The sequence below is a fragment of the Manis javanica genome, chromosome 13, assembly GCF_040802235.1.
Source record: "Manis javanica isolate MJ-LG chromosome 13, MJ_LKY, whole genome shotgun sequence".
In the NCBI taxonomy this organism is placed as follows: domain Eukaryota; kingdom Metazoa; phylum Chordata; class Mammalia; order Pholidota; family Manidae; genus Manis; species Manis javanica.
The window spans coordinates 91667470-91680599 of record NC_133168.1 but is presented as its reverse complement, the minus strand read 5'-3'; the positions used below and the strand labels follow the sequence as shown (position 1 = coordinate 91680599).

The following is a 13130-nucleotide window of genomic DNA, read 5'->3' as shown; positions in this document are numbered from 1 at the left end:
CACAGCTGCCTGCGGCAAGGGCCAGGGAGGAACAGGCAGTGTGGAGTGCCTGGCTTGTGGTCTTGGGGGTTTCCTCCCCTCTAGGCAGGGCTGGCTGAAGGGACATTAGTACAGGGAAGACAGGTTCCCACCAGGCCCCCCAGTCCAGGCCCTGGGGCCTGCTGGGAGCAGGAGTCCTGCTCCCCACAAGCCCGGCAGCCCCTCTGGCCTGGCGGGGAAGGCAGGAGCCCACCTCAGGGTGGCGTGCGAGGGGCGGGCAGCAGGAGACACAGTGAGTGATGGTGTCTGCAGTTTATTTTACTTTGAATATATAGCAAAAGAAAGCCACAAACGGGAAGCTATGTTCTATGGTTTTGTCTTTTAAACAATGTTTCGTATTTACAAACTTTTTTTTTCTGATTAAAAGCACCAGTTGGAGTTACAGACTGCCAAAACTGTAAGATATAATGAACCCATTAAAAGACATTATGTCAAGCATTACTTATTAAAAACCCTTAACGAAGCAGAGACAAATTCAAGCAAGAGATTTACCCTCCATGCCAGGGAGCCCTTACCCTATATCCCCGTCAGTGTTTTCAGCAAGTGGGATGGGGGGTGCTTACCCTGAGGAGAGGACCCTCGCTTCGCAGCGGGCAGGCAGGGACCTGGTGCCTCCTGAACCTGCTCTCCAGACCTGCAGACCAGTGGGCCACGACTGCCCATAGAGGGAGGTGAGGGGTGCACAGGGGTCTGTCCAGTAATTCACCTGCCAACAGGAATTTCCTGCTGCTCCCTGGAGACCCTGCATGCTGACAGGCTTGTGGTTCTTATTTATCTGTTTTTCTTGAGGCCTTAGCTATGACACTGCATGTAACATCTCTCTGGGGGCTTGCTTGCTTGCTGCTTAACATCTTATGATTGAGTGAGAAACTGTGGGGCATAGATGCTGGACTCACAGGAAGGTATTTGTGACAGCTTTTTGTAATCAGGTGACACTGCGTCCAAGGCGAGGCTCATGGCTCGCACGTGCATGCAGGTGCGTGTACACACGGTTTGGCTTCCATATAGCTACAGTGGAGTATAAATATTGAGTACTGAATTTTAAACTGTAAACTCAAGAACTTATCCTTGACTTTATATACATATAGACAACAGAGTGGTCACTAAAAGCACTTGATCAGCACAGACGTTTACTTCTGAGGTTCTTATTTCAACTGTTGTATACACAAAATGCCCTAAAAGCAAAGAAAGATTTAAATATACAGAGACGAACAAGATGCGTAGCATGACTGAAGTGGTGTGGGTCTGGGAAGGTTGCACGGTGTCAGGTCCAGGCCAACAGGTGCCACCCCTTGGGTGGAGCAGATGGCCTGGGGGCACCCCTGACAGAGGCAGACAAAGGGGACAGCTTGTGGTTGGGCACCACACCTCTTTCTGCAGGCCTATGGACCCAAGGGTGTCAGTGGAGGGGGCAGCAGCACAGGACAGGACCAGCCTCTCCTGGGGAACCCAGAATGAGGTAGAGATGCTGGGTCCTCTGGGGATGCGCTTCAGCTAGCCCACCCCTCCGACGGGCAGCTCACTTTCCTGGCCATTGCTGGCCCCCAAGTGGATGGCAGGGGCCCAGTGGGGGGAGGTCTGCCAACAGCCCTGCTTGTGGCTAAGGCACACCAAGGCCTCTGGGCCTGAGCAGCTGACCTGAGCGATCCCAACATTCCTTCCTTCACAGACACCAAAACTTTGAGAAGCAACCTTCACAGTGCAAAGGTAAAGAGATGTGGACCAACAAGGCGCCCTAACTGGCGAGCGAGACCACTCACTGCAAGGGAGGAGATGCTCCCAGGTGCCCCCAGTGCTATCACCACTGCTGGAGAAGCTCCTTGACCATCCAAGAGGAGCACAGCGCTGAGCATGGCTGCCTGGGGTGGGCAGAGGCCCTGGGAACCAGCTCAGGAAGAGGTTCCAGGGCTGTCCCAAGGGAGGTGAATCTCCCCAAGAGAAGGGCAGGGTGTCAGCGGAGACGCCACCTGCGGGCCAGCTGAGCTCCAGCCATCTACAAAGGAGGCCGCAGAACTGCCGGGAAGCCTGTTGGCTGGTACTCCAGGTGGGCCAAGAGGCCTTCCTCTCCCCTCTTCCCCTCTTCCTGCTCAGCAGTGTGGATGCTGATGGGGGAAGGCAGCTGGTGCAGACAACTCAGGGGTCTCAGCAACCAGCCACAGTTCTGTGAATCATCACATGCACACCCGTGTCTTTGAGCAAGTGCACCCCCATGGCTGGATGGTGAATCCAGTCAAGGAGCAGATGTTTGGAAGCCAAGGTCCGAGGCTGCCCAGGACCTGAGGCCCTGGCTGGCAGAAGGGTGGATACCAGAGAGAAAGGCAAGCTGGGAAAGATGTTATTGTAGGATGTGCATTTTTATCCCCAATGTGTGCCATTTTCCTCCCTCCAGTTTTGGGGTAGAAACTGACATCTTGCCTCTGGAAGTTTCTCTGGAGAAACACTCCAGCTGGGCAGACGTCCAGGCATAGGAAGTCAAGTGGCAATGCCATGGCAATACTGCCCACCCTGGCCTGTGGGACCAGGACCTGGCTGGCGGGTACCTCACTACCATACCAGGCAAACTCCCTTGGAGGTGGGATCAGACGTGAAAAGCAGGACTGGCAGTTCAAGCCCACTTCAAAGGATGGCTCTGCTAGGTCAGCTCCAACATCCCACCTGTGAGCCTGACCTCCAAGGCTCCAGGTACGTGGAGGGAAAGGTGGGCCGGCTCCTCCTGGGAAGGCGGTAAGTGGCCCTGCATGCTCCCCAGGCACTTGGAAGCTCGAGAAGTCGGGAAAGAAGCCAGGGCATGCCTGCACCAGCATGCCCCCAGGGAAAGCTCAAGTGCCCATTGGGTGGAAGTCGGGGCATAACGGACCTGTGGAGGCCCCAAGAAGCTGGGTGGCCCCTTTGGGGGCCTCATAGGAGGCTGGCCAGGCTGGTGTTGGGTCCATTCTGAGCCTGGAACTGCACGGGGGGTGGGCCGTCTGTCCACTGTGGGGAGGGGAGAGGACACACAGGTGAAGGCCTTCCTAGCAAAGAGCAGGGATGTGCAGGGACGCATGGCTGTGCCGGTAGTGCTGCCCTCCTCCGGATAGTCTCCCGGCCACAGCCCTCTGTCCCCCACATCCAGATCAGATGGGCCCTGACTAAAGCGGCCGCCGACTGAGATGGCCGCCACCCCCTCCCACTTCCAAGGGGCTCCCAGCCAGGCTGAGGTAGGGGCTGCTGGAGACAGGCAGGGCAGTGGCAGGCAAGCATGTACACCCCTTTTCAGGGAGCCCCGGAACTGCAAGGCCATGCAACCAGCCCCCAGGAACCAAGCAGCACCCCGTTCTGTCTCCCCTTGCCCCCTGCCCCCTGCCCGCACCGTGATGAGGTTGTGCTCAGGGAGGCTGCAGGCCTCGATGTGGTCCTGGAGCAGCTGCTGCGAGAAGTTCTGGTGCATCTGGGCAGCTTCGTGGGCGTCCATGGCATTTCCGCAGGCTTTGTTCAGGTCTGAAGTGGGACATGCACACGGGCTGGGCCCACTGTGCCCTGCCACTGCCCCCACGCCCACTCCCTGGGTGTGGGTGGGCCCTAAGACCGAGCCCTGCTCTGCCAGCGGGTTCCTGTGTACCTGGCACGCCACCAGCCCTGAGCCCTGTCTTGGGAACAGCAAAGCCCAGCTTCCAGCAGCCCCCCAGAGACGCCCTCCTGAGTCTGAGTCAGGTGTCCTTGGAGGTGGGTGAGTAGTGAGGCCCACGGGGCAGACACAGGGCTGGTCAGGCAGGGAAAGCTCTCGGGGCTCCCCATGGATGCTGGAAGTTCCCGGACAGCCTTCGGGAATATAGGGGCTCACTACAGCAGGGGACTCAACACCTGCTTCTGAAACAGGAGGGCTGCATGGGCCCAGAAAGCCCGTGGGCGAGCCCGCGGACCTCAGTTTCATCATCTGTAACATGCAGAGCAGCATTAACTCTGATGCCTGCTGAACCCTTGGCCTGGCACCCAGGGCATCTGGCCAGTTCCACCTGACAAGGGTGACTGCTGACCCCATTCAGGGGGAAGGAAACTCAGGCCAAGTGCCAATGCTCACAGCCCAAGTTTTCACCCAGACACCAAGAACCAGCCTTGCAAGTCTTAGAGAGACTGAACCAGAGCCTGTACTGAGCTGGTTCCATGAACAATCCCAGTACCCTAGGGCCTCCAGGGGAGCCTGAAAACGTGTGGAACTGGGACTGTGGCCTGCAGAGGCCTGGTCTGAGCAGAGGCTGAGCAGGGCTCACCTGGCATGCTCCAGCCTGAAGGTCTGCCCAGCAGCCCTGATAGCTGGGAAGGGCTGACTGTTATACTCACCTCGCAGCAAAGCTGATGACCACAACTGCACCGACATGTCTGGGATCTTGCTGGCCAGCTGCATGGCGGGCACCACCATGTTGTTACTCTCCTGTCAACCGAGAACAGCCAGGTGTGGGTTGGGGGTGGGATAGGGTGGGGGCCTCAGGGACAGTGCAGACCCCACCTTCCACAGCCACAGCCAGCTCAGGTTGTATCCTCTGTCTGCTACCTGGCAAACTCCTACTCCTACTTCAGAGCCCATCTCGGCCCTCTATGAATTACTTCTCAACCACCTCGGACAAAATAAACTGCCCCTATACCTCAGCTCACCAGGTACTGCCTCACTGGGGCAGTCGGCTCTGGACCCAGATCAAAAGCTGATGAGATTCAGGGGTCTCAGAGCCTGGGAGGTGGCAGCAGTTTGCCCCAGTGGGAGTGGTGAGGGCTGAATGGACAACAGGAGAGGAAGGGGAGGCTTAGCTACACTCATGCCCACTCGCAGGAAGCCGCCTCAGACAGGTGAGACAGTCTCCTGCCCCTCAGCCTGGCCCTGGGACTCACCCTGTGGTTCCCCAACACGTAGAAGATGTGGCCTAGCAGCACGAGGGAGCAGGCAGTGAGCCGGTTCAGGTCCTCAGCATTGGACATCTTCAGAGTTTCTCGAAGAAATCGCCTATGGGCAGAGAGCAGATGCTGAAGCCCCATCCACATGCCTCTGGAGGAGGGAGACAGCAGCGACCTTGCAGCCCTGAGCACGGCCTGCCGGTCGGTGGGGACAGAGGCCTAGGCATGCACTGTCGGGGGAGAAAACCACCGTAAGGCCAGCCCAGGGCGTCTGGCACGGGCCCACTGCCTCTCCCCATACTCACTTGGCCTCATTGTAGCGTCCCTGGAAGAAAGAGAAGAGCCCACGCACGTAGAAGGCGGCCGCTCGGAGGCAGTGCGAGCTGCAGGGAGGTGGGGACATCAGCACTGGGGGCTTGGTGAACAGAGCAGATTTACGGGGGTGGGGGGATGTGAGGCAGGGGCCCAGGGCGCTGGCGCCACCCGCGCAGAGGAAGCAGCAGACAGCAGGCGAGTGGGAATGAGCAGCGGCCGTACCTGACCGGGAAGCTGTGGTCGGGATTGATCCTCTCCAACAAGCTGTACAGCTGCGGAGGAAATGCCCGTCAGGGCCAGTCCGCATCTCTGCACTCAAGGGAGTTAGGGCCCAACGTGTCCCTAGACGCCCGGCTGCTGCAACTTCGCGACATGGCCTGACAGCGCGGCAGCCCCACCCGTCCTGCACCCGAGCAGCCTGCGCAGAGGGGTCCCTGCGGGTAGGCGGGGGCGCCGCAGGACACGGCTCTGCTCTCTGTGGTCTCACACCCTGGAGGAACCACGGCCCCCAGTACGGAGTGGCTGGGTGGGGACCTCCTTTCTCTGCCTGTCCTGCCCTGTGCCAGGGGAGGAGCTGGGGTGGAGAGGCCAGGTGGTAAGCTTAGCCCTCTTGGAGGTGGAGGGACCCTGGGAGACCCTGAGGGCGGAAGATGTGACTGACATTTAGGTCCCCTCTGGCTGCCGTGAAGGTGTGCTGGGCCACAAGGGTGTTAGCGGCTCCTGGTGCCCCCCCAGATCCCCCAGGAGGCACACTAGGGGGTGAGGACACAGGGGAGCCAAGCTCCCCAGGTCTGGCCCTCGGATGACCCTGTCCCCAGCTTCCTTACCCTGGAGCAGCCAAGGCCGTAGCCCAAAGCATCTGAACCAACCCATCACCTGGGAGGTCAGCTGAGCTTCTCCTGGACAAGAGAGGACAGTGGCCTGAACTAAAATGAAGGCTGTGGGGGTGAAGCGGCCAAAACAGCCACTGTGGAGGCAGGACCCCAGGGCTGAGGGGATGGAGACTGTAGGGTAGCAAGGGGGAAATCCCAAGGCTGAGGGGGATCTGATCCTGGACTTGGGGGAATCTGAGCTGGAGAGGGTTATAGGGAAGCCTGGGTCAGGGCACCCCCACACCCCAAAGCTGGGGCATCTGGGCGAGCTAGGAGCCCACGGGTGACTGTGTGAGCTGCTGCTCCTCAGGAGTGAGCCACAAGGCCTTGCTGATATTCCAGAGCAGACAGCTTAGGGCAGAAGAAACTGGTTTCTTTTTCTGTGGGATTCAGTAAAGCCTGGCTCATTTTCAATAGGGCGCAGGGTCATTCAGCTCAGGAACTTCTGTCCCAGACTTGGCCCTGTGTGGCCATGCCTGTGCTCTGACCGTGCGGGACACGGCCACTCGCTGGAGGGTGAACTCCTCAGGGCTGCTGAGATTCGCTGGTGCCCAGGACAGCCCCCCGACCCCCCACCGGTAACAGTCAAAAGGCAGGACACCAAACATGAAGCATGTCACCTACTACCTCTTGATGTCTATTTCCTTCCCGTATATACACACTCGCCAGGTTGGTCACGATGAAGGCCCACAGCTCCTGCTGGTTGGTGAGCTGGAACAGGAGACACGGACGTCAGGGGGCCGGGGCAGGCGCAGCCTCATACACCAGGGCTGCGCAGCAGCATCGGAGCCACACCAGTGCTCCACGCAGCTACTTTGGAATCTCCTTGGTCTTTTTGTTTCAGACACATCCCCCCTGCCTGTCCCTGAACTAAGAACATAGCTGCTAGTTCTCCTCACTGTAAAACCATCGTCCATGTTACAGGAAATGCAGGCAACAGAAAAGCAGCAGCAGCTGCTCCTATGCCCCTCTCAGCAGACACCGCACTGTGGGCTGTTTTCTGCTTGTTCCTCAGTACTGAGACCTGGACAGCCCCTCCTGCCATTACCACACCCCAGGGCACGCTGACACAGCAGAGGCACACGCCTGTTCTGGGGAGGATCCTGCTGGGACGGTGGCTGAGGCTGTCAGAAGCCGGGGATGCTGCTAAGGGCCAGTGGCAGAGGGACGGTTGTTCCCAGGTCTTCCTGGGGAATGAGGCTGGCCAAGGTGGGGCACCGATCTGAGTGGCTGATCACCCAGACCCTGGTTTCCAGTGGGGCTGAGAGTAGCTGTGCAAGAGGTTGAGGGCTCTGGGAAGCACAGATTCCACCTGCAGGCCCTCCACCTCCAAGGAGGCCCTGAGGGTCCTCTGACATGAGCACAGACGCCACAACTGTTTGCTGTGTGTTAGGGGCTAGCAGGACAGGGCTGGGGTCCACCTCTTGGCTGCAACACCTCCTGTGTGGCCTGGATAGCGGCGTTTCCTAGGCAGGCGGGGAGGACTTCCAGGGGCACACACTTCAACACAGCAGCTTCCTCTAGACTGGTAGCACCAGGCTGTCCTCTGCCCCCAGAGCGCCCAGGCTACTGTGGGGTCATGGCTTTACAATGCAGCCCTGCCACAGGTGGGCTCTGGGAAACCCCGAACCCTGACTGCATCTTCAGGTCCGACACGAGCCAATGCCAACTTGGTGGGCTAGCACGAGGGCCAGGAATCGGGAGTGCAAGTGGCTGAGCAGGCCACGCACCAACGGGCCGGTGGCTGCCCTCCAGTGAGCCAGGGAAGCCCTGCCCAGGCTGGCCAGGAGCCCTTTCCCACAGCGCTTCCTCGTCACACTGTGCTGCCAGCACTGGCCTTGTCCCCTCCGCCACGGAAAGCCCCGGATAAACGGCACATCACTGTCATGGCCGGCGTCAGGCTGAATGATGCGGAGCCGCCTGCTGACCGCATTTCACGCGGCTGTGGTCCTCCTCGCCGACCCCGCACCTAGTTGGGCACTGAGCAGCACCCCCCGCCCTGTGGGGTGAGGGCCGGCACCTTACCCGCAGGGCTGTGGTGAACTGGGCCTCTGCGTTGTCCATGCAGTTGACGGAGACACAGTACAGGCCCTGGAAGAGGGAGGCTCTGAAGGCTGGAAGCCACACAGCTCACTCGGGGCTGTACAGCTGCGCCCGGCTGAGCCTGAGCACGTGAGCCTACCAAGCTGCTGAAGCAGAGCTGTACCCTGGCAAGCGGGCAGAAAGATGGCGCGCTTCATCATTCCCTCCTCCCGGGGCCTCACAGGCCTGTCCCAGAGGCTCACAGGGACATGCTGGATTCCTGCCTGGGTGGTGGTTACGGGTCCCTCCCTGGCAGAGAGGGGCACTCACCAGCAGCGTGTGCAGCTGTGCCGCGTGGTTGGAGAATAGCCGGGGGGACTGCTGGCACAGCTGGCAGACCTGGGAGATCTGCCAGGAAAGAGCACGTCCGATGTCACGGGACCTGCACCTCTGGACCTGGTGCTCCAGCAGCACCGGAGGGGGACAGCCCGAAGCTGGCAGGTGTGCCTGTATCCCGCCTGCCCTAACTCAGCAGACCTGTGTCGTGAGGGCAGAGTGCAGCATGGACATCCTCCAGTGGGGACCCTGGTCCTTCTGTGAACATGGGCTGTGCGGCACCATTACCCCACTCAGGGCCCCCGTGCCCTCTGGGGATGGTGGGCATCAGGGATTATGAACTGGAGGCAGGAGAGGTGCTGGCTTAGGCTCACCCTCATGGGACCCCAAATCTGCAGACCACATTAATTGGTCACAGAAACTTTTAGATAAAGGACCATTGGTTTTTGTGTCACATTCTCTCTTATGAAATGTCTGCATGAGGTCTCAAACTTCCAAGTTATGGTGAAATGACATGGACTGATGTCTCGCTGACCTACCCTGGGCAAATTTACAATCTCCCACGTGAGGACCCCCAAGACCTGGCCAACTGCAGCCACCCGCTCCCCGTGGCCTTCCCACCCTGTGGCGGCGTGCCCCCTGGCGGCCTGACCTCCTGCAGTGCAGTGGCCTTGTGTCCGGTGACAAGCCTGCACATGATGATGTGCTCGAGCAGGATCACTTGGAAGGAGGACAGGATGGGGCTGCAGTCCAGCACTGAGGGGAGGGGATGAGGGGTGGGATGGGTGCTCAAGGAATCGCCCAGGAGACTCCGGCCCCAGGCCCTGCCTTCTGGGGGCTGGCACCCTCCTGCCTCCCCCAACACCATCCGCTCCCACCACACCAGCCCCTCAGCTCCCTGGGTCTGCGCCCACTTGCTCTGCTGAGCAGTGGCTCAGCACCCAATCTGTCATCCTTCTTGGGGCCACTACACCTGAGGGCTTCCCCTCCCCATCAGGTGGGGAGACGGCTCCCAGCCAGGCGCTGCTGACCAGACTGCTGCCAGAGGGGGCGTCCCTGGAGGGCCTGGCCTGCCAGCCACACCCCACCCTAACCCAGCCAGGCCCCCCGACCTGCCCTCACGAGCACTCTGGACATGGCAGCAGGTTCCAGAAGTGTTCAAGTGGCCAGGAGAGTGAAACTGTGTCACAGGCCTCAGGCAGCAGTGGGGACCCCAGTGTCTGATTGCCCTAAGCAGCTGTCGTCATGCTGGAGTCACACAGTGCCTGCAGCCCTTTCCCAACGCATCTGGAGGAACAGAGCCACAGGCCCTGCGGGCTTTGGTTCCCTGGCCTGGAAGGCTCTTCCCACAGCAGTGCTGACATGGGCACAGGGGGCAAATGAGGTTAACGGGGGCACCAAGCCAGTCAGAGATGCATGGGGCTCTAGGTTCTAGCCAAAGGTCCCTGGTCCGACAGTATGGGTTAGTCGAGCGTCCAGAGGAACCCACAACCTCCAGAGCCTAGTTCCAATCCTGACCTCACCCTGAGTGTGACCCATGTCGCAACACTGACAACAGACAGCAAAAGCAGCCACCACCTGTTTTGACTGAGCACTGTTTTTGCAGGAGGCCCCAGTGGGGCCCCACTAACCCTCCTAACCATCTTGTTTAGAAGTGAAAGACAGGACAAAGGTGGCATGAGACCCCCTGGTCAGGATCAAGGGTTAAGCCCAGGCCTTGGTTGCTCTGCCCTGACCCCGCAGACAGGGACCCTCAGGGTTCTTCAGGCCCAGCCTCCCATCAGGGGGCACTGTGGCCACACACCCATTGAGGCCCTTACTCTTGAGCTTCTCCAGCTGCATGAGGGCCTTGTCTGTGTACTTCTGCGCCTTCTCCAGGTAGCCGGCCTGCATGGAGTGCATCACAGTCACCTGCCAACAAGACCAGGTAGCAACGGTCACTGGGGCCCTCTCCTCACCTGCCTGCCCCACCCTGGCCCCCGGGAGCTCACCAGGTAGACGAGCACGCACATGTGCTCCTTGGGCAGCCAGTGGAAGAGGTCGGCGGGGTTGCTGGGTAGGATTTCGTCGTCGTGCAGTGTGGAGATGGTCTGGATGCACTGCTGCAGCTGCTTCAGGCATGGCTTCACGCTCTTCACCTGCAGGGGTGGGCGGCCCTGAGCACCTGTCCACTTCCACCACGTGGCAGATGCCTCAGGAGGCAGCCAGGTCCTGCCTGCCCAGGGACCCCTCACCCTTCCTCCCAGGAGCTCCTGCCACACCCACCACGACAGAGGCCCACCCCCACGAGGGTTAGCCAGCTCTCAGGGCACAGAGCAGGGCCTGCTGTGTCCCCCGGAGACTGAGGCTTGGCTACCGCCCTGTGCTGAGCCCAACACCCAGGCCTGAGGGAGGCCTGTCCAAAGACTCAGCTTCAGCCACGTTCCCTCCTTCCTGGAAGAACCTGAGGAGAGCAGGACAGGGCAGGGGCAGCTGTCATCCTGGGGTTGGGAGTGGTTACCCAGGGGTCCTGCAGACACCACGGTGTGTACAGATTGGCTTCTCTGCACTGGGCTGCCCCACAGGTGTCTGTGTCCATCAGCGCCCTGTGGGCATCTATGTTTCTGTGTTGAGCATGGCATTCAGCTCAACAGGCAAGGTGGGTGCAGGTGCGGGACCGAGGAAGCCTTCACCAGTGAAGGTCTCCTGTGACTCCTAGGACCCTTACGCTGCCAGGCTCCATGTGTGACCTCCTAGCGCCCAGGAGAGACCCTTCCTGTGGTCACTCACTGGTCGGGGTCAAGCAGATGGGGCCGCACCTCACAAGAGGCTAAGACATTCATCCCCACAGAGGTACAGATGCTCCTCAACCACCTGAGGGTTATGCAGTTGAGTCTCTGACATGGCTGAGCCCTTTAGTCCCTGCTTAAGCCCCACAGAGCTGTCACCAGCTGTGGGGTGGTGGGCAGACACTGCTTGTGCACCATACCGGAATCCTCAGCGTCTGTTCTCGTGGATTCCCCAAACTGCCCTTACAGGCCTTTGACCACCCCAGCTGTGAGGACATATGGGACAGGGGCCTCTCTCAGAGCACCCAGTCTACGGGGTGAACACCACTCAGGCCAGAGTGTGGCGGGGCTTTGGGGGAGCTCTGAATGATAGACTTGTGGCCAGTGGCAGGAGGAGACCACAGAGCTGCCGTCTCAGCCCAAGGCCCCCTCCCCACAGCCTGCCTGCTCACTGGAACCCTCATGTGGGAGGCACTACGCACCTGCCCGGCATCCAGGTAGTGGGTCACCTGGAGCACCAGGAAGAAGACGCGCAGAGACTCCTTCTGGATAGGGTTCCCTTGCCAGTTCTCAACGATCTGCCCACACAGGGTCAGAAGTGGGTGGACTTCCTGCAGCTTGCGCTCCATCAGCAGTAGCTGCGGAGGGAGAGGCGGGGTGCTGGGAGCCCCCTAGTGCTCGGGGCCCTGTCCCCAGCGGGACCACAGGTGCCGGGCAAGGGGGTGCCAAATGGTCTGGAACGAGGCCCAGGCAGTTCAGCCCAGGATGCTCTCACCTCGGCCTAGATCCCCCAACCTGAGATCTGATCTTTACTTTGGAACTCAGCAGGGGCACCAGGACCTCACATCAGCCTGCTGTGCGTGGGGATCCAGGCAAGCAAGGGGCTGCACCATGGCAGGCGGGCAGGGCCTGACCTCGGGTAGCCCACCACACCCACCCCATTCTACCCAGCTCCACTTACCATCCCTTTGCTGAGCAGAAACAAAGCCCTGGAAAAGAGAGGGGAAATCAGTCTGCGAGGCCAGTGCCTCCTGTGACGACTGCCAGCCCACCATGTGTGGGGACCTAATGTGCCACACTGAGGGTGATTAAGTGGATGACTGGCTCCCCAGAGGTCCCCAGGAAAGTTTGTCTGATTTATAAGACTGCTCTACTCTGTCCTAGTCCATCCTTTTCGCCTTTTTTTGGCTGTCTAGGTACTTGTGCAGATCAAAAGCCTGAAAGGCATAACTGGGTGCTCCGAGAGCACGGGGAGCAGGGAACGACGAATGGCATGTCTGCCATAATCTTGCCCTGGCCGACAGGGCAGATGGGTGGCCGACAGGGCGGGGTGGGGAGAGGGGAAGTGTGTGGACTCAAGCGCCTGACCTCAAACCCCTAACCCACTGAGGTTCAGGCTTGGTTAAGGACTGATGGGAGCCTCTCAGCCTCACCACTGCCATCTCCACTCTTGTGGGGTAGTGAGGTCAGATGTCAATTGTGGCTCTTTAACCTTTCTGCACTTTCCAAACTGCTGTCATCAGTAAGAAAAAAAAGTACAATGAGCATGTTTAGAACTTCAGAAAACAGCCCAGAGGCACCTTGCATGTTGCTGTCCCCACAGGCTCCAGGTTCCTTCAAGTAGAGTTCTTTATCCTGCTTCCCCCACCTCTTGGCAGAGACCCCATGTGCTACAGACAACACCACAAGAGGGTGCCTACTCCCCACTTCACAGGGGAGGAGACTGAGTGGGAGGTTACAGGTACACTACATGGGATGTCCATGCTAGGCCACTGCACCGTCCCACGAATAGCTGGGGACGTGCATACTTTAGGGTCTACCTGTCATGCGACCACTGAAATCTAAGGCCGGGAACTTCACATCAAGGTTCCCACGTTGTCACACAGGAAGTGCTTGCTAAGAGGCCTTCTGTCTA

General features: G+C 59.5%; 1 protein-coding gene across 3 annotated transcripts in view; it reads right to left on the bottom strand.

The window, feature by feature from the left end:
• Nucleotides 1-276: 276 nt before the first annotated feature.
• LOC108384899 (MAU2 chromatid cohesion factor homolog) overlaps nt 277-13130 on the bottom strand; it is a 24453-nt gene continuing 11599 nt past the window's right edge. Inside the window, exons 6-19 of one of the 3 annotated variants that reach the window (XM_036996156.2) lie at nt 12177-12204; nt 11698-11853; nt 10439-10585; nt 10268-10358; nt 9100-9203; nt 8442-8519; nt 8115-8180; nt 6710-6800; nt 5440-5489; nt 5208-5317; nt 4900-5011; nt 4357-4447; nt 3389-3516; nt 277-3012 (exon numbers count right to left, since the gene is read on the bottom strand). In XM_036996156.2, coding sequence (XP_036852051.1) covers nt 2938-3012; nt 3389-3516; nt 4357-4447; nt 4900-5011; nt 5208-5317; nt 5440-5489; nt 6710-6800; nt 8115-8180; nt 8442-8519; nt 9100-9203; nt 10268-10358; nt 10439-10585; nt 11698-11853; nt 12177-12204 — 1327 coding nt within the window. In that variant the 3' untranslated portion in view covers nt 277-2937. The remainder of the gene's footprint in view (nt 3013-3388; nt 3517-4356; nt 4448-4899; nt 5012-5207; nt 5318-5439; nt 5490-6709; nt 6801-8114; nt 8181-8441; nt 8520-9099; nt 9204-10267; nt 10359-10438; nt 10586-11697; nt 11854-12176; nt 12205-13130) is intronic. The other 2 variants (XM_036996159.2, XM_036996160.2) reach the window with 2 other exon arrangements.